Raw genomic sequence first — 24,835 nt, forward strand, 5'->3', positions numbered from 1 at the left:
TTTCACAGTCGCATCATCAGTGCACAGAGGTTCCAATTTCTCCACATCCTTGCCAACTCTTGCTACCTTCTGTTTTTTGTTTTTTTTTTTTTTTTTTTTTTTTTTTTTAAATTTTTTTTTTTAAATTTATTTATGATAGTCACACAGAGAGAGAGAGAGAGGCAGAGACACAGGCAGAGGGAGAAGCAGGCTCCATGCACCGGGAGCCCGACATGGGATTCGATCCCGGGTCTCCAGGATCACACCCCGGGCCAAAGGCAGGTACTAAACCACTGCGCCACCCAGGGATCCCCTGTTTTTTGTTTTTTAAAGAGTTCTTTCTTTATTTTTAAAAGGGGGGGTAGGAGGGCAAAGGAAGAGAGATAATCTCAAGCAGTCCCCACTGCACACAGAGCCTGACTGGGGGCTCAGCTTCATGACCCTGAGATCATGGTCTGAGTCCGAATCAAGAGTTGGATGCTTAACCGACTAAGCCACACAGGTGTACCCATTTTTGCTTGTTTTTTTTTTTTTCAGACCAAAAAAAATCACCTTTATTTCAATAGTTCAAAGTGCAAATACAGCAAGTCAGTACACAATGTTTCAAGATACAGTTTTAAGAATAATGAAAACTTGATATATAAAAATTAAATGGTAAATAGCAAAAATAAAGCTCAATTAAAAAAAAAATTCAAGTAACCCGAAAACCTTTAGACTAAAATATTCCATTTACGACAACTCGAAAATGCCTTATAGATAACCAGTAGCACACTGCCATCCAAAAGGGCTTCTCAAAGAAGGAGAATCACCCCAAACCAGTCAGCTCAGGATCAGATTGGAAGTTCTTGAGGCTGGCTATTCCTGATTTGGCAGCCTCACTCTCACTGTGGATCGATATGGTTCGACCCATGATACTTGGATGTTTAGGCAAATTCTAGAAAATGTTTAAAGTTCAATATGACGCCAAAACTCTGAAAAGAGACACTAAAATGGGGCAGCCCAGGTGGCTCAGTGGTTTAGTGCTGCCTTTGGCCCAGGGCGTGATCCTGGGGTCCTGGGATCGAGTCCCATGTTGGGCTCCCTGCATGGAGCCTGCTTCTCCCTCTGTCTGTGCCTCCCTCGCTCGCTCTCTCTGTCTCTCATGAATAAATAAATAATAAAATCTAAAAAAAAAAAAAAAAAAAAAAAGAGAGAGACACTAAAATGGCCACTATATACTTACAAGATTTTAAAGACCAATCTTAGCTTCAGGCCTCTGGTGTTACCGGGGGAAAGACACAGACTGATACTTCTTCCATTACTTAAAACCTTTCTGTAAGGTTAGCAACATGGCCTTTACAACCTCCTCACGAAAATCATACTTCGTTATATATTTACTTATTTCTACACATACAGAACTTCTATGTAAAGTAGAAAAAGTTCCCACTAGGAAGATAATTAAAGGTTGTTAATGTTCTTTGTATCACTTAGCAGCTAAGACACATGTCTATTTCTGCTCCACAGAAGCAATGTTAGCTACTCGCTTTAATTCAGGAAAGGTGTGTGCTTTCAGGATAGTTGAGATGAGATATTTATTGCATCTTTTTCTCAATCTTCTTCATCTTTTCATTAAAGACAGTAAACTGAGAGTCTGTTCCGAAAATTCTATCCCACCATGTAAATGTGGAAGAATAGTTTCCGATGAAGTTCATGTGGTAGAAATCATGGTGCCAAGAACCAGCATTGAAAGGGATCATATTTAAAGGGCTCAAGGGAATGTCATAGCCACTATGGACATCAATAGTTTCTATCAAACGAATAGTCACCCATGCCCAAAGGAGAATGACATGATCACATAAAAGCATGATTCCAATGAAAAATCCAGTTCCAAGAATCAGAGGATGTGCATATTCAGCTTCCATTCTAAATGGAGCCTGAAACTCATGGATGAACTTTATGAATATATTTATATATTCTTTGTGATGTAAGAGCCTATGCAGGAAACAGTGCCAGGTATCCTCAATCACCACACAGCCAAAGCATCTTGCCAAAAGCATATACCATCTTGGCATCCTACCCAATCATAAGGTATATTAAAATATCTGTAAAATAATAAGTTCCACAGATCAAAGAAAGCTGGATACAAAAGTGATTAAAGAGAAGTACTTTAAAACAATTCCATTGGTTTTCCCATGTTTCTGGTTTATCCTTTTGAATTTTGTGCTTTTTTTCCTGAAAGGTATAAATTGAAACAAAAATCCAGGTAAACAGAACAAGAAATAAAGAACTTCATGAGCTATAAAGGATCCCCATGTTGCAACCTGGAACTTTGTATAATTATTCAACATATAGTTCCAAGCATTTTTAAATGTTTCTTGTAGAGGGTTCTCAGGTAAAAGTGCATCTACATACTTCATAGCCAAGGATGCTGAACTAAAGATGCTGATACTTTCATTTGTTGCCATTTTTCAAATCTTTGCAGAAAGCCTTAGAATTCTGGCCAAGGGGCAGGAATGTTACTTTTTTTTTTTTTTTACATTTTTGTTTTTTAATAGCCATTCTAGCATGTGTGAAGTGGTATACAGTAAAAGTTGTTTTGCTTTGAAAAAGCAAAGCTTTGAAAGTTGTTTATACTTATTCTATATTCAACTCTCTCTATGTGTCCCCACCTTTCCACAAATAGGCCTCTTTTTTGGGGGGGTAAGATTTTATTTATTCATGAGAGACAGAGAGAGAGAGAGAGAGGCAGAGACACAGGCAGAGAGAGAAGCAGGCTCCATGCAGCGAGTCTGATGTGGGATTCGATCCCGGGTCTCCAGGATCAGGCCCTGGGCTGAAGGCAGCACTAAATCGCTGAGCCACCTGGGCTGCCCAAATAGGCCTATTTTAAGGTCACCAAAATCCTTGATCATGCTGAATCCAATGGTCACTATTCAGTCTTCAACTCACACAACCCCAATGCAGCACTTGACATAACTGAACATTCTTAAAACATTTTCTTCATTTAGTTTTCTGAATAACGCTTTCTCTTGGTTCTCCTCCCTCACTGGATATTCCTTCTCCAACTCTTTTGCTTGTTTCTCATCAACTTCTCCCTCTCACACCCCTCTTCTTCTCTCTACCAATATTCCCCATGTAATCTTACCCAAGTAAAAGGTTTTAAAAGCCATTTAGACCTTGACAACTCACAAATATCTAGCTCTGACTTCCCACCTGACCTCCAGACTTGTATATCTAACTTCCTACATAACATATCTAATAGGCACCTCAAGCTCAGCTTATCCAACATGTCGGATTTTCCCACCAAACCTGTTCTTCCTTAGTTTTTACTTCAATAAATAGCAATTCCATTCTTCCAACTGCTTGGGCCAAATGTTCTGGAGTTATCTTTGGATATCTTTATCTTCCTTCTCTCACATTCAATGTCCATTTCATAACAAACCCAGTCATCTCTGCCTTAAACTACATCCAGAATGCAACCTCATTGTCCCTCTTTCTAGTTACCATACTAGCTAACCTACAATCATCCCTTGCCTAGATTATTATTATAGATAGGCTCTTACCAAATCTTCTGCTTTTTCTCTAATCCTTAAAATTGAATTTCAACATGTAAGCCTGATCATTTATTCAAGTCAAGTGACCCCTCTCCACTAAGATTTTGCAATGGCTTCCCATCTCACTCAGCGTAAAAGCCTGTATAACAATGGCATCTAAGGTGTTTCATGATCAGACCCTCTCCCTTTCCTCTTATTCTTGTGATCTTATCTCCTACTACTACTCTCTTCCAATTCATTCTGCTTCAGTTACACTGGCCCATTGCTGTCCTCCAACAGACAGGTATGATGCTTCTCACATTTATGTACCATACACCCTCACATCCACCTTCCACTCAAATATTACTGTAGAAATGGTGCCATTCTGAACACCCTATACAAAACAGCATCACTCTCCTCCCCTTGAATCTGTTTTATTTTCTCCAAGGCACATATCACTATTTGGTATTCTATATATTAACTTGTTTACTTGGCTTTTTTTGTTTCCTTTTGCTTCAATGACAGCTCCATGAAGCAGAGACTTTGTTTTGTTCACTACTGTTTCTCTAGCACATATTTGCTCAGCAAATATTAGAATAAAGAAAAAAAGATTGATTTAGGTACAGGTAGCAACTTTAGTGGGTTCAAGCTTTGCCCAGATGTGATCCTTCTTCAAGATGGGAGCCATGAGTTAAATATAGAATATTTATATCCCAAGCACATATTTCACTGAGCAACATCAAAGGTATCTTCAAGCCTCTAGATAGTTGATTAATAAATCTAGGAGGATAATCAAGCATATATTGTGTGGACACTCTGTTACATAGAATACAGAGAGAAGTCTCGGTCCTTCCCTTTTCAGGACCTTAAAATCTATAATCTGGCTACCATCTTTATTCATTCATTCCACAAATATCTATTGCATAAAAAAAAAACTAATTTCACTACACCATCAGAGGCATGAACAAAAATACTTTAAGTGAACTGTCCTTTGAAATGTTCTCTAAACTAGTTGCTCAAAGATTTCTAAGACAGCTACCCAAGTCATAACAATTTTTTTTTTTTTTTTTTTTTTTTTTTTTTTTTTTTTAGTCATAACAATTTCAAAGTGTTTTCTTTCACCAAGTCAATGTAGTAAAACATGTTGGCACCGGATGGAATTTCACCTAAATAAAGTTTTTCTAAAATGGTAAACAGCACTACAGAGCCACTTGCATCTATCTTCTAAATAATAATTCCATTCACATAGTTTGAAATAATACTAGTTTCCCAACTAAGTATTTAATGTAAAATAAAAGGGATGTTTTTTAAGATCAAAAGGTATTTTAATTGGCATAAGAATTCTAAACATAGATCTTAAATATTGATCTTCAAGTAATGTTTATCTTTTCACAGATATTTAAAATATATAAGACTCATTTTTGAAAACTTTAAATATATTACAATAATAACTCCTTAAATTTCTATATATCTCTATGGATTTCAAAGCTGCTTTCATAAACATCATTATACCAACTCTAATACTAACCCTATGAGCCAGCTATTGTGTTATCTTCATTTTAAAGTTATTTTCTTTGCAACATTCTATAAATATGCATTCATAATTGCCAGATTTGTCTATTGCTCAAATAAAATGATAAAAACTGTACATATTACAATAATATTAATACCTGCCATTTATTAATTGCCTCTGTTTTATCATATATAAAATAAGGTCAATAATTTTACCTCCTTCAGAAGGTTAAGAAATTTAATGTACACTTAAAAAATATTTATATGTCTGGTTTATTTTTCAGACAGAAACTTTAATAATGGACTATCCATTTTAAAACCAGACTTAATAATCTTAACAAGGGATAAGCAACAATAAAGGTCTTAACACCTGGCCCAATCTTAAAGTAGCCCCCTCTCTCTAAGCACTGCAGATGTGAAGAAATGATTCGTTCATTTAAGAAATATTCATCAGGCATGGTTCTAGGCACTGGAGAGACATGGTAAAGAGGGCATAACCCTGCCCCCATGGACCTTAGATTACAGTTGGGGAAAGACAAGAAGGAAAACATGAAGGGAGAAGAGGGAGAAGGGAAGGATATAACAAGCATGGGTAGTGTTAACTAGGATGATGAAAATAAAACAAGACACTATAATAGAGTGATGGGCAGGTGTATGATTGGCTTCTTTGGTTTGGGTAGTCAGGGATGGCCTTTGTGAGGAGGTGACATTTGCACTGAAACTAGAATAATGATGAGGAAGAGCCAAGCATAAAATAATATGGCAGAAAAGCATTTAAAGCAGAGTATACAGCAAATGCAAAGAACCAAAAGCAGGAATGAGTTATGCTGTTAAAAGAATAGATCAGCCATCATGGCTGGGGAACAAGTGACAAAGAGTGATATCTGAGGAGGTTGGAAGGCCTGCAGGAGAGGAAATGACAGAAGGACATGCCATTCATGGTTAAGAAGTGTGGATTTTATTCCTGCTGCAGTGGCAGCAGTAGGATAGTCAGTGGTAGAAACACTGGTGTTTCCAAGTAGAATAAACAGAAGCAATGCTTAAGACATACATCAAATGAAAAAGCTGGGCAGCCAACAAAGCCCTGGAGCTTGATAATAAACAGACCTACTTATTGCCCATATGACAACCCGAACTCACTTACTGAGTGCCAATTATAAGCCAAGCAACGTGAATACAAAATAACCAAGTTGTGCTGAATCACTTTTCAAACAGAAAGAGTTGGAAATGAAAAACAATAGACTTCTGAAAAGAGCAGCAATTTGCAGTGGTCTTGAGAAAAGTTACAGCATGCTCAAAGCAAACAAACAAACTCTACCAGATTAGTATACACCAGAGTTTCTCAACTCTGGCCTTCTTGACATTTTGGACCAGATAATATCCTGTTGTGGGGGGCTGTCCTGTGCATTGTAGGATGTTTAGCAGCATCTCTGGTCTCTACCCACTAGATTAACAATAGCACCACATCCCTAGACATTACAACCAAAACTGCCTTCAGATATGGCTAAATGTCCCTCGTGAGGCAAAATTGCCCCTGCTCAAGAACTCACTGGTATAAGTGACAGCTTTTAACTTTATACAACCTTGAGATATATGTTCTAAGACAGGTTGGGGTATTTTAATTTCCAAATTAATAAACTATAGTAAGAAAAAAAAAAAAGAAAGAAACTGTAGTAAGTAGTGGGTAAAAACACTGTGAAATGGCTTGTTCCATTATTTCATTTATCTTTGATGGCTGACACTATCCCATGGTTGTCAAGTTACAGATCTCTCATAAGCCCACTCTATGTGCTCAAGTGTTGCTTTTGGGACTGGGGATAGATAAAGGAGCAAGTAGATTAAAAAAATCTTCCCTTGGGGCACCTGGGTGGCTCAGTCGGTTAAGTGACTGACTCTTGATTTTGGCTCTGGTCATGATCTCAGGGTGGTGACATCGAGTCCCCCAATGGGCTCCACGTCCCACATGGAGTCAGCCTGAGATTCTTCCCTTTCCCTCTCCTCCCTCTATGCCTTCTCTGCCCCTCGCACATGCTCTCTCTCCCTCTCTTATTTTAAAAGATAAATAAAATCATAAAAATAAAAATCTTTCCCTTATAGACTTGATACTCCCATGAAGAAAGGGAGGGCAAACAAAGAAATAAGAACGACATTTAGAATGTCAGAAAGTGACAAATACAAGAGGAAAGTTAGGAAGACAGATAGATAATGCCAAGGTGAGGATAGGGTAGAAATTTGAAATAGGATTATCAAGAAAATCTCAACAAAAAGGTGCTATTTAAGTAAAAACTTAAGAGGAATAGAAAGTAAACAATGAAGAAAGCAAAGGGAACAGCTACTACAAACTCCCTAAAGTAAGAGTGGGGGCTGGGTGTGTTGTGGAATAACCAAAAACAAAAAAACAAAAACAAACAAACAAACAAAAAAACAGGGTAGCTAGTCAGATATGACCAATTATGCTTTAATTAATCACTGATTTGGCTAAAATAAAGTTCTCTGATTGGCATCATGGTCAGTTTTGAAATGGAAAATTCCTTGTTATGGTTTCTTGAAAGTTGGGGAATAGGGTAGGGAAGCACTGGTCCTGAACACCTTATAACTCTTTGAAAATGTAAAGTAGGGACGCCCAGGTGGCTCAGGGGTTGGGCACCTGCCTTCAGCTCAGGTCATGATCCTGGGATCCAGGATCGAGTCCTGTTTTGGGCTCCCTCTGAGGAGCCTGCTTTTCCCTCTGCCTATGTCTCTGCCTCTCTCTCTCTCTCTTCTGTGTCTCTCATGAATAAATAAATAAATCTTAAAAAAAAAAAAAGAAAATGTAAAGTAACCCAGCAATTGAAGAATAATTCCAAATATTTACTTATAATTAGCTCCTGAGGTGTATCTCAAATGGAGGAAATGGTCTTCATGTTCTCTCTTTTTCCATGTTTTCCTTTTTGGTTTCACTAAAATGAAAGGAAATTTTCTAATTAAGAAAACAGAAAAAAAATTTAAAAAAAAAACAGAGAAAAATGCTGGCCCAAACTGAATTATTTTTAGAAGAGTAAACTACAATTTGATGAGACTGAGCTATATTATTACCTGATCAAAGAAATAGGTTGGCCCAATGTCCAAAGATTTAGCTTCAGTAAAGGCTTCCATTCTGCCATGAGACCTAAAAAGGAGAAATTAGTATTCTGAAGACAAGTTATCATGTTTGTAGCTGATATCCCAAAGCACTTCATAGTTTTAAAGTTTAGATGTTTTATTTTCAATGAAATATAAAAAATTGTGGGATGGGGGAATGGAACTGTTTCTTTGCTTGTATTTTCACTTCATGGGCTATCAACTCGGTATAGATACAATCAGAAGGATTGCATGCTGTGGGCAAACAAAGCAATAGCATGTCACTGCCAAGTTTCTCAACCTTGGCACTAATGACATTTTGGGTCAGATAATTCTTTGTGGTAAGAAGCTATCTTGTGCATTGTAGGATGTTTAGCAACATCTCTGACCTCTACCTACCAAACATCAGGAGCATAACCTCTTTCCCAGTTATGACAAGTGTCTCCTGACATTGTCAAATATCTCTTGGGGATTAAAAGTGCCCCTAGTTGAGAATTATTATGCCAATGCAATGTCTTGGGTTTGATGTGGGAGGAACTGATGAAGATAAGTGACACTGCTGATGACAGGGCCATTTATAGCAATGGCACTCAAAATGTGGTCCTTGGATGAGAGGCCTCAGCATCACCTGGGACCTTGTTAGAAATGCAAATTCTCATTCAGACTTAATGTATACTGTGTCAGAATCTCTGGAGGTGGCATCCAAGGAACCTGTGGTTGAACAAGCCCTTCAGGTGATTCTGAAAAGTGCCCAAATTTGCGCAGCACTGACCAAGAGGACACATTTTACCATGCAGGTTGTGAAAACTACCCTCGTGACTGGAGGAGGAGAAAGCCTAGGACTGGCTAACTCAAAGCTAATGAGCCTACCGGATTTACAATGGAAAGATGGACCACACAGTGGAGAACGGGTAGCAGCCACAGCATCAATGGAATGGGAAATGTGAGGGACTGAGGATTGTTAGCTGTTACTATTATTAGTGGAGAAAATTTTCAGAGGCCCAGGTTGGACTAGCTCTTCCTTAAAAAGAAGTAGGAGAATCTCCTTAAAATATTTGAGGGACAGCAAAACTCCTATTTACCTAAACATCTCCATTTCACTGTCCTGCCATAGTAAAGATTCCACTTTAAGTAAATCCAGTATCTCAAAAATCCTTGGTTAAAATGTAAAAATACAAGCATTTACATTGTAACATGTGACACACAGTAATGAAAACCTCATGTCCTACAATATTGTGCACTAAAAATAATAGGGTTTATGGAAAAAATAGGGTTAGGGCACAACATTTAAAATCTATACTACTTTGGAACCAAAGCACAAAAAAACACGTGCCAATAATTGGCACCTGAGGTGAAACGTAAATAGCCCAGGAAGGCACTTATAGCCAGAAATTACTTCAGGGGATATTAAACAACAACATAAAAATAAAAATGCAAACTTAGGGGTACTGAAATAATGTGGATAAAGTAGAGTTTCTTGCCAATAGGGTTGCTTTAAGGTGGGCACAGAAAGAAGTGAAGCCTGCCATAGTCTAAGAGCCATAAGTCTGAGAGAGTGCCTTTCTGGGGAGGGATCCTGAGAACTAGTACTCTTTTTTTTATGTTGTTATTGTTGTTGTTTTTAAGAGTTGAAAGAGTTCTTGCCTGTGCAGCAGCTGAGTTGAAGGCTTTTCTCCATCCTAATAAAGGTTATAGTTCTATTACCTCTACTGCTAGAAAAATCAACTATGAAAAGTTAAGGATGATAACTTCCATGCTATGCTGTATCATTCCCTTATTTAATTATTATCAGCTAATTTGCATTACAGAAACACAAATTGTGGCAAAACAGACTACAGTTGACCCTTGAACTATATGAGTTTGAGCTACATGGGTCTACTTATATGCACATTTTTTACAGTACTGTAAATGTATTTTCTCTTTCTTGTGATTTTTCTTAATAATATTTTCTTTTCTCCAGCTTACTTTATTATAAGAATACAGGATATTATACATATTATAAAAATACAGGATATTATACATATATACACATATTATAAAAATACAGGATATTATAATAAGTGTTAATTGATTGTTTATGTTATTGATAAAGCTCAGATAAACAGTAGGCTATTAGTTAAATTTTGAGGAGTCAAAGGTTATTTGTGGACTTTCAGCTGTGTAGGGTTGGTCAGAACACCAACCCCAGCATTGCTCAAGGGTAAACTGATATGTTTCCTTGAGAGGAGAAAAAACACCTTAAACAAGTAAATGTATACAGTGTTTCAAATCAGGTCATTATTATCTTGAAACATAGGGATTTCCTCCCTGAGGAAATCAGGGAGGTAGTATTGCAAGAAGAAGGAAATAAAAAGATGATCCTGAGAACATCAACAAACTGTAAACAGTTCTAGCCTAGATCCACAAGGAAAGGAAGGTTGGAAGTCTCAAAAATCAAGCATTAAGAGTACCCCAGACCCTTCAAAAAAGTAGAGGAGAAAAACCTTCCCAACTCCATATATGAGGCCTGCATTACCCTGACACAAAAACCAATGGCATTATAAAAAGCAAACCACAGATACAGACTCTTATGAATATAGGCTCAAAAATCCTCAATAAAAATACTAGCAAATCAAATCCAGCAGCATATAAAAAGGAATAGACACCATGCCCAAGTGGGATTTATCTCAGAATGAAAGGTAGCTTTAACATCCAAAACTCAATCAATGTAACAACCATATAAATAAAGGACAAAAAAATAAATAAATAACAAGAAACCACATGATCATATTTATAGACATACAAAAAGTATTTGGCTAAATCCAACACCTTTTTATGATAAAAATATTCAACAAACTAGAAATAGAAGGGAACTTCCTCAACCTCATAAAAGATATCTACAAAAAAAACCCCACAGTTAACATAATATTTAATTAATAATGAAAGACTGAAAGCTTTCCCCTAAAATCTGGAACAAGACAAAAAAAGGTATCCTCTCTTACCACTTCTATTCAATATTGTACTGGAAGTACATGCAATGACAGGCAAAAAAGAAGGGAGGACCATCCCATTTGCAAAGGAAAATTATTTGCACATGACATGATCTTATATATAGAAAATCCTAAGGAATCCACAAAAAAAAACTATTACAGATAATAGATTCATCAAGGCTGCAAGATTTAAGATCAATATAGAAAAATCAGTCATATTTCCATGTAATTGTAACAAAAAACCTGAAAGTAAAATTAGGAAAATCCCACTTACAATAGTATCAAAAATAATAAAATACTTAAGAATAAATTAAGGAAGTTCAAGACTTATACACTGATGAGACAGATGGGACACCTGGGTGGCTCAGTGGTTGAGCATCTGCCTTTGGCTCAAGGCATGATCCCAGATTCCCAGGATTGAGTCCCATGTCAGGCTCCTTGCATGGAGCCTGCTTCTCCCTCTGCCTGTGTCTCTGCTTCTCGGTGTCCCTCCCTCATGAATAAATAAATAAAATCTTAAAAAAAAAAAAATACTTGTATACTGAAAACTATAAAATATTGTTGGAAAAAACTGGAGACCTAACTAAATGAAAAGATATTCTGTATTGATGCATTGGAAGACTTAATACTGTTAAAATGGCAATATTTCCCAGATGATCGATAGATTCAGTGCAATCTCTGTCAAGGTTCCAATGATCCTTTTCACAGAAATGAATATGCTAATGTTTCTTTCTCTTTTTTTAAAAAAGATTTATTTATTCAAGAAAGAGGGAGAGAGAGAGACCACAAGCAGGGTGGAGGAAAGGGAGAAGTAGGCTCCTTGCTAAGCAGGGAGCCTGATGCGGGACTCAATCCCAGGACCTTGAGATGATAACCTGAGCTGAAGGCAGACACTCAACCAATTGAGCCACTCAGGTACCACCTATGCTAACATTTCTAAAATTCACATAGGAATTCAAGAATATAGAATGGTCAAAATAATCTTAAAAAAAGAACAAAGTTGGAGGACTCACATCTCCTAATTTCAAAACTTACAAAAGCTACAGTAATCAAAAGTGGTACTTGCATGAGTATAGATATATAGATCAATGAATTAGAATTGAGTCTAGAAATGAACCCTTATGGGATGCCTGGATGGCTCAGTGGTTGAGCTCTACCTTCAGCTTGGGTTGTGATCCCAGGGTCCTGGGATTAAGTACTGCATCAGGCTCCCCCCGGGGAGCCTGCTTCTCCCTTTGCCTATGTCTCTGTCTCTCTGTATTTCTCATGAATAAATAAATAAAACTAAAGCAAAAAATAGAAACGAACCCTTATATTTATGGTTAATTAATTTTTGACAAAGGTGCCACAACAATTCAATGAAAGAAAAAATAGTTTTTTCAATACATGGTAATGAGACGACTGGATATCTACATGCAAAAGAATGAAATCAGACCCCTATACCACACTGAATACAAAAAATCAATTCAAAACGGATCACAGAATGGGAAAAATATTCACAAATCATATATGTAATAAGGGTCTAGTATCCAGAATATATAAAGAACTCAAATTCAACAATAAAAAAGATAAAAGATGACTGACTCAATTTACAAATGGATAAAAGTTTTGGATAGACAGTTCCTCAAAGAATATATGCAAATTACCAATAACACACGAAAAGATGCTCAACATTATAAGTAATTAACTGCCAATCAAAAACAAAATGCAATACCACTTTACACCTATTAGGATGGCTATAATTAAGCAAAGACAATAATAAACGTTGGCAAGGATATGGAGAAATTAGAAATCTCATATACTGCAAGTAGGACTGTATAATGGCACAGGTTTTTTGTTTTTTTTTGTTTTGTTTTGTTTTGTTTTTTGCGCAGTTGTTTTTGAAAACAGTCTGGTAGTTCACCGAAATCTTAAACATAGAGTTATCCCATAAGACTCAGCAATTGTATCCCTAGATATATATCCAAGAGAAATGAAAATATGTACATCCATATCAAAATTTGTAATGTTCATAGTAGTATTATTTATAACAGCAAAAAAATAGAAAGAACCCAAAGGTCTATCAATTGATGTATGAAAAATATTCTATAATTAGATAGTGGTGATTATACAGCTGTAATATACTAAAAACCTCAAAATGGTGAATTTTATGATATTTAAATTTACCATTTTTTAAAAAAGGAGTACCCAAGAACCTCAGTCAGTTCCAGCTTCTACCCATAACCTAAGGTGTCAGATTCCAAAGATCAAAAATATCCAAATGCCTTTAAAAGTACCAACCTCTTGTCTCACTAGCTTCTGCAATTTTCAGACCAAAGAATTCTAGAGATCTGTTGGTTCTGACTCCAAAATAACCTTATACAAGAGTTCCATCCAGAACTTCAAGACCAGCTGATTCCATTCATGTCTTTTATCTCAGTCATCCTCAGTCACTGGGAATGTCAGCTTGGAATTTCTAGATTAAGAAAGCCAACTGAGCACCAAGTCCTCTATATTTTGGAATACCCATGAGACATTTAAGGAAAATGTGCAACATGGAAGTGAAAGATTATAATAAAGAATTCTACTGGGATCTCTGGGTGGCGCAGCGGTTTAGCGCCTGCCTTTGGCCTAGGGCGCGATCCTGGAGACCCGGGATCGAATCCCACGTCGGGCTCCCGGTGCATGGAGCCTGCTTCTCCCTCTGCCTATGTCTCTGCCTCTCTCTCTCTCTCTCTCTCTCTGTGTGTGTGTGACTATCATAAATAAATAAAAAATTTAAAAGAAAAAGAATTCTACTTTCAATCATGATGTAGTAACTAAAACTGACACAAGACTTTCCACCATAAACAATGATCAAACTGGACAAAATAAATAACTGTTTTTAGATATTGATCAATAGGAAACATATAACTGTTATTCCTAGCCAAAGAAAAACAAATGAATTAGTTTCATGATTACAATGGCTTTTTGCCTGGGGGTACTTTCCACTGGGAAAGGCCAAATAAAGCATGGTGGTCTATCTGAACTGAGGAGGTGGATGGAGATCAGATATCAGTGAGAAGGAAGCTACACAGAGAGGTCTGCACAGGAAATGACTCCACAAAACAAAGAACAACTATTAGAAACAGAACAACTATGGAGAAGCTATGGGCTGAACAATGATCAGAAGTTGGACAGGGGATGCCTGGGTAGCTCAGTGATTGAGCATCTGCCCTTGGGCTCAGGGCGTGATCCTGGGGTCCCAGGATGGAGTCCCGCATAAGGCTCCCTGCAGGGAGCCCGCTTTTCCCTCTGCCTATGTCTGCCCTTCACTCTGTGTCTCTCATGAATAAATAAAATCTTAAAAAAAAAAAAAAAAAGTTAAACAATAATGTGAGATGTTGGTATTCCAACCAACAACAGTGGAAAGATCTAATTAACTACCTCAGAAATTTAGTAGGTATCCCAGAAAGGCCAGGTTTTATGAACAGGGTTAATCTAGCAATACAGTGACACTATTCAATAGAAATATAATGATGGAAGTGTTATTTAAAATTTCCTAGTAACCTCTTAGAAAAAAAAGTAAAAATAGACAATATTAATAAAATATTTTATTTTACCCAATATATCCAAAAGGTTATCATTTCAACATGTAACCAACATGGGAGATTATTTTTTTGCAACAGAGATTTTTTTTAAAGATTTTATTTTTTAAGTAATCTCTATACCCATGTGGGGCTTGAATGCACAACCTCAAGATCAAGAGTTACATTCTCTACCAATTGAGCCAGCCAGGCACCCCATGAACATGGAAGATTATTAATTAAAAAGAGATAGTTTACAGTCTCTTTTTCATAACTAAGTCTTTGAAATTCAGTGTTCATTTTACACTTAACACACACTTTGATTTGGACTAGTCACATTTCAATTATTTAATAGCCATACATGATTAGTGGATTTCATATTAAAGAGTGGTACCCTAGAGTAAGTGTACTATAGCTCTACGTAAAAAACAAACAAAAAAACCTTAAAAGAAACCTTGAAATCACATTGAGATGCAAGTAAATTTTTAAAAGATTTTATTTATTTATTCATGAGAGACACAGAGAGAGAGAGAGAGAGAGAGAGAGAGGGAGAGAGGCAGAGACATAGGCAGAAAGAGAAGCAGGCTCCATGCCGGAAGCCTGATGCGGGATTCCATCCCTGGTCTCCAGGATCACAGCCTGGGTTGAAGGTGGCTAAACCACTGAGCCACCTGGGCTACCCATAAGGTTTTTTTTTTAAGATTTTAGTTATTTATTTGAGAGACAGCTAGAGAGAGAGCCACCCAGGCACTCTGAGATGTAAGTAAGTTAACCATTTTAACAATATTCAATTCTCTATTATGAAAGAGAACAAAGGTCACTCAAAGTAGTATCTGTAGTATCCAGCATAACACATTATTAGACATGAGAATTAGTAAATGTGACTCTTAACCAGGAGAAAAAGTTGTAACCTCAGAAATGAGAGAGATGAGGGGCACCTAGGTGGCTCAGTCAGTTAAACATTTGGCTTTGCCTCAGGTCATGAGCCCAAGGTCCTAGGATGGAGCCCCACATTGGGCTCCCTGTTCAGTGGGGAGCCTGCTTCTTCCTCTCCCTCTGCAGTTCCCCCTGATTGTGTGTGCTTGCTCTATCAAATAAATAAATAAAATCTTTTAAATAATGAGAGAGAGAATGAAAATAGGGGATAAGAACTTTAAAGCAGCTATTATAAAAAAATAATAAAAAATAAAGCAGCTATTATGTTTAAAAATTTAAAGGAAAATATAAATGTAATAAGACAAAAAATCCTTTTTTATTTTTTTATTTATTTATTTTTTAATTTTTATTTATTTATGATAGTCACACAGAGAGAAAGAGAGAGAGGCAGAGACACAGGCAGAGGGAGAAGCAGGCTCCATGCACCGGGAGCCCGATGTGGGATTCGATCCCGGGTCTCCAGGATCGCGCCCTGGGCCAAAGGCAGGCGCCAAACCGCTGCGCCACCCAGGGATCCCAAAATCCTTTTTTTAAAGATTTTATTTATTTATTCATGAGATACACAGAGAGAGAGAGAGAGGCAGAGACACAGGCAGAGGGAGAAGCAGGCTCCATGCAAGGAGCCCCATGTGGGACTCAAACCCGGGAATCCGGGATCATGCCCTGAGCCAAAGGCAGGTGCTAAACTGCTGAGCCACCCAGGAATCCCAGAAATAGAAAATCTTAATAAAGAAATGGACACTATAAAAAAAGCAAAATGGAAATTCTAGAACTGAAAAATATAGCATCTGAAATGAAAAATTAACTGGATAGATTTGACAGGAATTAGACGCTATAAAATAAATGATAAGTGACCTTGAGAGCAAAGCAGTTGAAGCCATCCAAACTGAAGCAAAAGAGAAAAAGATAAAAACAAAAAACAAAACCAAAGTCAAACAAACTTCAGTAATTGTAAGACAATATCAAGTTGTCTGATTCAGTGTCTGGTGAGGTCCAGCTGCCTGGTTCATAGATGCCTGTGTCCTCATATGTGTAAAGGGTAAAGGGTCTCTTTGAAGCCTGTTTTATAAGAACACTAATCCTAATCATAAGGGTTCTCTTCTGATGATCTAATCACCTCTCAGAAGCTCCATCTCCAAGTACCATTACATTGGGCCTATTTTTCAACATATGAATTTTGGAGAGACACATTCAATCTATGGCATCATATAAACAAATATCTGTGGGGTCCTCCATAATTTTTCAAGTGTGAAAGTTTCCTGAGGAGACCAAAAGCACCTAATCTTTCTCCATATTACAACCACATTCATAATACATTACTAGTTCAACTCTGCACCACATTCACAGTATACTACCAGTTCAACTCAGCCTACCCTGATCTTTAACACCAAAATAACCCTCATCTTTTTTTTTTTTTTTTTTTAAGTAGGCTCCATGAGGGGCTTGAATTCACGACCCCGAGATCAAGACCTGAGTTGAGATCAAGAATAGGATGCTTAACCAACTAAGCCAACCAGGAAAGATGGGAAGAGGGAACTTATGAATGGTACTGTTGTTTGTCCTCCAGTATTTCATGTAGTTCTTATCTTTCTTTTATAAACTCTTAATATTGATTCCTATGTGTATTTGACTAATAAACACTTGAAACTTCCATGTTGGTACTGATACTCCTGACATCTTGGCCATAGGAATATTGCTTGCAACCATATAAACCTTTCCCAAAGTCCAGCCTAAATACATGCATGCTACACAGAGATTATGGGGAAGATAAAGAAGTTGTATTATTAAGCATCTATCGTCCAGTTACAAAAAGAACAAAGTGTAAAATAAAAAGTAACTTAGGATATTGTTGGACAGAACTAAAATAGGGAAAGGATTATAGAAAAACATGTGGCAAAAGAGTCAATTTAGGGGTGCATGGGTAGCCCAGTTCATTAAGCATCTGACTCTTGATTTTGGCTCAGGTTGTACTCTCAGGGTTGTGAGATGGAGCCCCACACTGGGCTCTCTGCACTGGAGTCTACTTAAGATTCTCTCTTTCCCTCTCCTGCCACTCCCCCTGCCTCTGTCTCCTTCTTAAGAAAAAAACAAACAAAACAAAACAAAACAAACAGCCACACTTAGTTTTAAGAAAGGTCCTGTTCAAGAGAACAAAAGAGGGGAGTACTGCAAGGGTCACTGATAAAATAGGTTTGGGATAAGGGATCCTTTGCTTCTTGAGCTGGTGTTCAAGACAATGCATCCCAACCTCTTGTGAGGATCCCTTTTTGGTGCTAACAAAATGGCTCTCACTAAAGTTACCAGTAGCCTCCTGAAGGCTAAAATCAATGGCCTAGTTTGAGGCTTTATACTACTCAATCTTTCTTCAGCAGCTAATAGAGCTGACCAAACTTTTGTTCTGTAAAACTTTCATCTCTCAGGCAGCCCGGGTGGCTCAGTGGTTTAGCACGGCCTTCAGCCCAGGGCCTGATCCTGGAGACCCAGGATTGAGTCCCATATCGGGCTCCCTATATGGAGCCTGCTTGTCCCCTCTGCCTGTGTCCCTGCCTCTCTCTCTCTCTCTAACGAATAAATTAATAAAATCTTAAAAAAAAAACAAAAAAAAACTTTTCTCTCTCCATACTTCCATCTGATTATTCTCTAAAGCATTTTCTCTTTCTTGTCCTACTATCCTTTGAAGTTTTCTTAATGGAATTTCCTACTCCCGCTCCCGTTGTAAACAAAACCCCCAAACATTAGTGTCCTTTTCTCTCCTCCCTGAACTACTGCATTCACAGCCTTCTACCATACCCAAGCCCTAATAACTCACATGTCTATATCTCTGGATCCATATTTCTGACTACTAGATATCTTTGCCTGGATGTCCTGCAGGCATCTCAAACTTAAAATGCCCAAAGCTTATCTTCCTCTCCAACTCCTACAAAGTCTACTCCTCCTCCTTTATTCTCTATCTCGGGGAGTGGTACCATTAACCACCCAGGAACCCAAGCCAGAAACCTGGGTGTCATCCTCAACTCCTACCTCTCCACATTTAATGGACCATCAAGTTCTCTTAATTCTGTTAAAAATGTTTCTGCAATTCAACCTCTCTCTGTAGCCTCCCAACAGCCTTAGTTTGCTAGAAAAAATATTCTAGTCTATGCTGGTATTGAATTATATTTTTTTACTTAGATTCTTAGTTCTCTTAAATTCTTAGGTTTTCAACATTTGTCATTCCTTTGTCCTATTCAACTTCCTCTTGTAGAGAAAACCAAATGAAGAAAAATGATGAAAACAAGGAGTGTCATGGGCTATTATTTTAAGTATTTACTTAGTTACCTCAAACTCTGGAGTATCCTGGAAAAACAGTCATCCAGTAAATATCCATTGCCATACTGTTAAGATACGTATTGTTTTTATACTACTACCTTAAAGTTTTATCTTCTTGCTTCTTTTCAGGAAAGAAGGGATGAGCCTGGGTGGCTCAGCGGGTCAAGTATCTGCCTTCAGCTCAGGTCATGATCACAGGATCCTGGGATTGAGCCCCATATTGGGCTGGGGGGCCTACTTCTGCCTCTCCCTCTGCCATTTCCTTTGCTTGTGTTCTCTAACTCTCTCTCTGTCAAATAAATAAATAAAAATCTATAAAAAAGAAAGAAAAAAAAAGGAAAAAAAAAAAAGAAGAGAAAAAAAATAAAAAAGAAAAAAGAAAGAAAAGGTAAGTAGAATACAATCCCTTGGGCAGCCCCGGTGGCTCAGCGGTTTAGCGCCGCTTTCAGTCCAGGGCCTGTTTCTGGAGACCTGGGATCAACTCCCACGTTGGGCTCCCTGCATGGACCCTGCTTCTCCCTCTGCCTGTGTCTCTGCCTCTCTCTCTGTGTCTCTCATGAATAAATAAAATCTTAAAAAAAAAAAAATACAATCCCTTTCAACAAAGAAGTTGTATTTTATCATTGCATTTTAGTATTTTATTTTTTTCTGAACAAATTTTATCTTGACACTGATAATTCTATAGATCCACTTATGCCTCCAGCACTCCTTTGTGAAAATTCATTTATCGATCCTACTGTTCTGTTTCTGTCCTCCAGGACCCTGTGTTTCCTGTACTGGGTCCGAGGTAGTAGTCATAGTCCAAGTGTTCCTAGAATTTAGGGAGGAACTGGGAAGATTTAAAACAAACTTTAAAGGCATTTTTGATGTGGCAGATCTTACTTATAAGGATGTTGAAAAGCTTCTGACAGTAAGTTTGCACCTCAAAAGGGTGAAAGCTCTGATTTCTCCTGAACTTAGTCAGCCACATTCTTGCCTCTAGTCTGAGGATCTTTTGGACTCTTAAATTTCTCAGCTTTGTGATACACTAGTTTGGAATAGAAAATAATAAATGGCTTAAGGAAAGTACTAGCACCTAGTTTTATTCATGTTTATTTACATGTCTACCTCATTGAATGCTACTTTCTTGAGGGTATAGATTTGTGGCATTCACTTTTTTCTTTAAAGATTTTATTTACCTATTCATGAAAGACACAGAGGGAGAGAGGCAGAGACACAGGCAGAGGGAGAAGCAGGCTCCATGCAGGGAGCCCGATGTGGGACTCGATCCCAGGACCCCGGGATCAGGACCTGGGCTGAAGGTGGCGCTAAACCGCTGAGCCACCCAGGAATCCCGGCATTCACTTTTTTAAATCTTCCATTATGAAAAATTACTTCTAGTGTACAATCAATAAATATTTACTGACTTGAAATTTCAATTGGGAAGGCAGAGTACAGGATTATTAAACTTTTGGTGCCTGATGGCCTGGGTTTAGATGCTAACTCTCCCGTTCACTTGCTGTATGATCTGATGCAAGTTCACAAAACTAATTCCCTCGAACTCAAAAGCGGATGAAACGGCATAATAAAGGGCTTGGAGCTCTTAAAGTGCTGTTTATACAATGATTATTTCCTGAGCTCAGAGTATGCTCTGGGGTGCTGGCGATAAGAGTACAAAACACGCAGGGTTCCCTTCTTTACGGAGCTCGAGGTAGTTGGGAAGATAGAAAACAATTTATCAAACAAATAGATTATGACAAACTGCCACGGAAAAAGGTTAAGAATTCAACAAGGGGTTGTAAAAGCAGAGCCTGATTTAGATTGTGGAGTGAGGGGTCTCGGAGGGAGTGGCATTTAAGCGGAAATCTGGAAGGATGCGGAGATGCCCTACGTCCTCACCTCTTTCTCCTTCCTCAACTCTCTGGAGTCCGGCGTCCATCTCTACCTGAGTAGCTTCGCTAAAGCCAACAACGGACGTTTTTCAGTCATCCGACTCGACCCCCGCCCCCCGCCCCCCGCAGCTCTCTGCAGTTAATCCGCTCCCCTCGCCTTCTCTAACGATAAACCCGTCCATCTCTTCCTGCCTCTTCGAGGCTCCTTTGCAGGTTCATCTCCTTAAGGGCCCGGACAGCCTCGCCGCGAGCTCTAAGGAAAAAACAAACGCAATCCTTTTGAGTCATAAAAAAGGAGTGTGTACAAGCGAACACATTTGGGAGCCCTCTCCTCGCTTCCGGGACGCTTCCCGATACCACGAACAGAACTTTTTGGTTTCAGCAGAGACGCCCCCCTCTCTCCACGGGGCTGGGCCTGTCCACAGGGCAAGAACAGTCTCTCAACTTGCCCCAACGCGGGGCACATTTGCCCAGGGAACGCCCAACGCGCGGGCCGAAAGAGGAGCTCGGGGCAGCATCCACCGCACAGCGCTGCGCTCCACCCGAGAGGACCCCAGCGCCCTTTCGCGCGCGATCCGCGCGCTAGAGTCCTCCGACATCCCAGCATTCCCTGCGCCCCTCCCATCGAGAGCGGCTTCCGGTGTCGCTGGTGTAGGTGGGTGAAGAAGGAGCGGGCCCTCGTCGCTCGGTCTCACTCGCGCGCGCGCTCTCTCGGGCAACATGGCGGGCGTGGAGGAGGCAGCGTCCTCCGGGAGCCACCTGAATGGCGACCTGGATCCGGACGACAGAGAAGAGGGAGCTGCCTCTACGGCTGAGGAAGCAGCCAAGAAAAAAAGACGGAAGAAGAAGAAGAGTAAAGGGGCTGCCACAGGTAAAGGGGGTTGTATGTGTTCCCGGTCCCCGTCAGGGATGGCCGAACGGCTCGGCCCAGGCCCTGCTGGAGTGACAGAAACCGGGGCCTCGGCACACCGCCCTGGACTGAATCCCAGGACAGGGTGTGTGTCAGAACGGGCTACGGATCCCCAGGGTCGGGGAGAGGCGGCTTCTCTTCCTGTGGGACGGGGGAGCTGTTGAGGGTGGGGTGGGGTGAGAAGGGTGCCTCAGCCCTGTCGTGAGGTAGTCGCGGGGCCGCCGGGCCTCAGCCCTGGGAAGTGCTAGAACTCAGGCCGCCTCACAGGTCGTGCAACCGACTCGAAGCCGCGCACAGGACTCAGCCCCGCCACCCTCCCCGCCGTTCGCCCTCCTCAAAAACCTGGTTCTGACCCACACTGTCGCCTCTTGGCTGGAGGAACCTGGAGCGTATTTCCAAGGACGGGGATGGAGTGGGCGAGTCTTAGTGCCTTGACCGCACTCCCCTTCCCCCTTCCCGGTTTACAGAGGGATTTTTGTTGCCGGCTGCACTTTTGAGATGTGTGTCTATGTGTGTATGCCCACGCGGTCACGTCACTGAGTAGTAATGCAGAATGTGTGGTCGTGCTTCCAATCTTCACCTGCCTAAACCCATGGCATCGTCAAGCTTCAGGGTTTTTAGGCCTGAATTATGATGCCATTTGCAGGCAGTTCGGATAGAATATTCTGTAGATGGGAATGGAACTTCTCTAAATCCACTGGTAAGGCAAGGAAAACAGCTGAAAGTTTATACTTGGATTACATTATGAGTTAGGACCTTAAATATTTTGAGAAGTCAGTGTTGTTCGTGGTCCTTCATTTTAGGAAAAACAGTGTTTGTACCTGTTTTTAAAATCAGCCACACAGAGATTGAGAGACAAATGGAGAGAGGCCGTAAGTGATGAAGATGAAGTTGAGAGGGGTTGGAAGTCTCTATCTTTCTGAAATTGTGATTAAGTGGGAATTGGAAAGGGAAAGTTGTGGGTGCTGGACTCTTGCAGAGACCGTTTAATCCCAGGACATAGTCTGGTGGCTGTTCTTGGCTTTCCGTGAAATCCAGGCACTTCCGTTTGTCCATTCAGGTCCCGTGATATATTATTAAACAGTTGTAGCTCTCAATATGAATCCTCTACAGTAGCCAGAATATCACTTCAGTATATGCTAACTGGTAATACTATCTCTTTCTACACACACCTACTGCTACTACAGCTATATTGTATTCACTTTGGGGGTGGGGGGGGAGGCAATGGGGGGGTTGGGTTGGTCTTGTGCTTAGCTGTTCAGTAATTTTGTTTTTTAGTAATGGAAATATCTTTTCTTATTTATTTGATTTTACCCAGCCTAGCTTGACAACATATTTTTCGTGAAGACTTGAAGTTTCCAGTGTCCATAGAAATCCTCCTCTTCCTAAGAACTTCCTAAGAACTTACCTATTTTAAGTATCTATTTCGTTAGTAAACCATTTGTTATAGTAGTCTAATTGTTAAATACTTTAAAAAGTTAAACAACTTATGGATAGGGACAAACTCACAGTTTTGTTTATCCTTTGGTTGCTAGCACAGAGACAGTGTAATGGATATTTTGTTGAATGGACAATGCTACTTACAAATGAAAGATTTTTCTTTGTCGTTACATAAATTCTATTATGTTCACAATAATGTTTCTGGTTTTGTTTCTCAAGTACTTATCAGGTAGGAAAGGACTTCTATGTTCTCCAGAATCCTTAAAACATATTCTAGTTGGAAAGTACCTTTATTAGATTTAATTTGTTATATTTGATCAGCAGGGCAACAAGAACCTGATAAAGAATCAGGAGCCTCAGTTGATGAGGTAGCAAGACAATTGGAAAGACAAGCATTGGAAGAGAAAGAGAGAGATGATGACGATGAAGGTAAATGGTAAATTTGATTTTTGTGGTTGGAAAAGCAAGAAGATACGACATTCTTTGAACAAAACTACTTAATTTGTGCATAAAGTTTGTGATTATCTGATGTTTTACTTAAACATTAAAGCCTCAATAGCACAGATAAAAAGGAAAAGGTATTTACTAGCAGTTTTTAAAAAGTTGGATAGGTTGAATGGCTGCTCAAATAACACATCTCAAGTTTTTAAAAATGTACTTGGTAAAATGCCAAATAGGAGGTATTAAGATGAAATTGAAGGATTGTTGGGGGGGTGCCTGGATGGCTTATTTGGCCAAGTGTCTGCCTTAGGCTCCAGTCATGATCCCAAAGTCCTGGGATCAAGCCGAATCTAGGGCTCCCTCCTCAGTGGGGAGCCTGCTTCTTTCTCTCTCTTCCTGCTTCTGCTCTCTCACTCTTGCTCTCCCTAAAATAAATAAATAAAATCTTAAAAAAAAAAAAAAAAGAAATTAAAGAACTGTTTATTTAACTAACATTTATTGAACAATTAATACTTATTGTACTTGTGAAGACAATGGTAGTCATTATGTCATTTGCTGAGAGTGACACAGCTGATATGTGTAGAGTGGAACCAAAGTTTCAAATCCAGAACCTGATTTCAAGTTTGGTTCCTTTTACTCTGTATGAAAGCTCCCTTTCTTTATTCTCAAGGAGTATATTGGAGTGCTGCTAAACTCGATTATAAATTCCCTGACCCTAGCTTCTTGTGGTCTGTTGGTCCTGTAAGATTTCTTTAAAGATAGTAATTTTTAGAATTCTAGAAATTGATGCTATCAGACAGTGGAGGGAATATTTGCTAATTATTCTATAGCCTCTTTCGGTAGAAGGGGAGATGGGGCTTTGTCATTCTGAATTATCTACTATTACAGTTTACTGCTCTTCCTTAAGCACTGCCAGTTTGGGCTTGTACCTTCCAATCCTTAGCAAAAAAATACCTGTTATACTTTAACTGTCACTTTAGGATAATGCATAATCTCTCTACCTTCAAGGAGCTTATATAGTCAGAATTTGGTGGGAAAAGTGCTAAGGTTCAAGGGAATAGTTAGCTTTTCTTTAAGCAAACCTCTTGTCCATTTTATCTTGGTTTGTGCTTCAAATTATGAACATATTTTGAACTCTTAGCAAGAAAGGGACTTGTAAATTCAAGGTTATATAATAGATTACTGTAGGCCTACTGTGTAGAGTATTACAGTGTTAATCTTGAAATGCATTCCTTGTTCCATTGCTCCACTACAAAGCTGTATGAATCTCTTGCCATTGAAGAGAAAATTTTGCTTGTCAGATTGGAAATCG

General features: G+C 39.0%; 2 protein-coding genes across 7 annotated transcripts in view; one reads left to right on the forward strand and one right to left on the reverse strand.

The window, feature by feature from the left end:
• Positions 1–298: 298 nt before the first annotated feature.
• Positions 299–21,326, reverse strand: LOC112654312 (methylsterol monooxygenase 1-like). Its single transcript, XM_035699175.2, has 5 exons — positions 20,740–21,326; positions 18,960–19,150; positions 8,079–8,151; positions 7,858–7,942; positions 299–2,190 (listed from the first exon to the last, which is right to left on the reverse strand). Exon 5 carries the CDS (start codon positions 2,028–2,030, stop codon positions 1,551–1,553), a length of 480 nt encoding a protein of 159 aa, XP_035555068.1. The 5' UTR covers positions 2,031–2,190; positions 7,858–7,942; positions 8,079–8,151; positions 18,960–19,150; positions 20,740–21,326; the 3' UTR covers positions 299–1,550.
• A 25-nt stretch (positions 21,327–21,351) lies between these two features.
• METAP2 (methionyl aminopeptidase 2) overlaps positions 21,352–24,835 on the forward strand; it is a 35,143-nt gene continuing 31,659 nt past the window's right edge. Inside the window, exons 1-2 of one of the 6 annotated variants that reach the window (XM_025438703.3) lie at positions 21,352–21,603; positions 23,407–23,511. In XM_025438703.3, the coding sequence (XP_025294488.1) occupies positions 21,453–21,603; positions 23,407–23,511 (256 nt within the window). In that variant the 5' untranslated portion in view covers positions 21,352–21,452. The other 5 variants (XM_025438702.3, XM_049093933.1, XM_025438705.3 and 2 more) reach the window with 5 other exon arrangements.

This window comes from Canis lupus, chromosome 15 (assembly GCF_003254725.2).
Source record: "Canis lupus dingo isolate Sandy chromosome 15, ASM325472v2, whole genome shotgun sequence".
In the NCBI taxonomy this organism is placed as follows: Eukaryota; Metazoa; Chordata; class Mammalia; order Carnivora; family Canidae; genus Canis; species Canis lupus.

Excerpts from the sequence above, each read along its gene's own strand:
- LOC112654312 (XM_035699175.2), bottom strand. The coding sequence starts at position 2,030 with ATGCCAAGATGGTATATGCTTTTGGCAAGATGCTTTGGCTGTGTGGTG.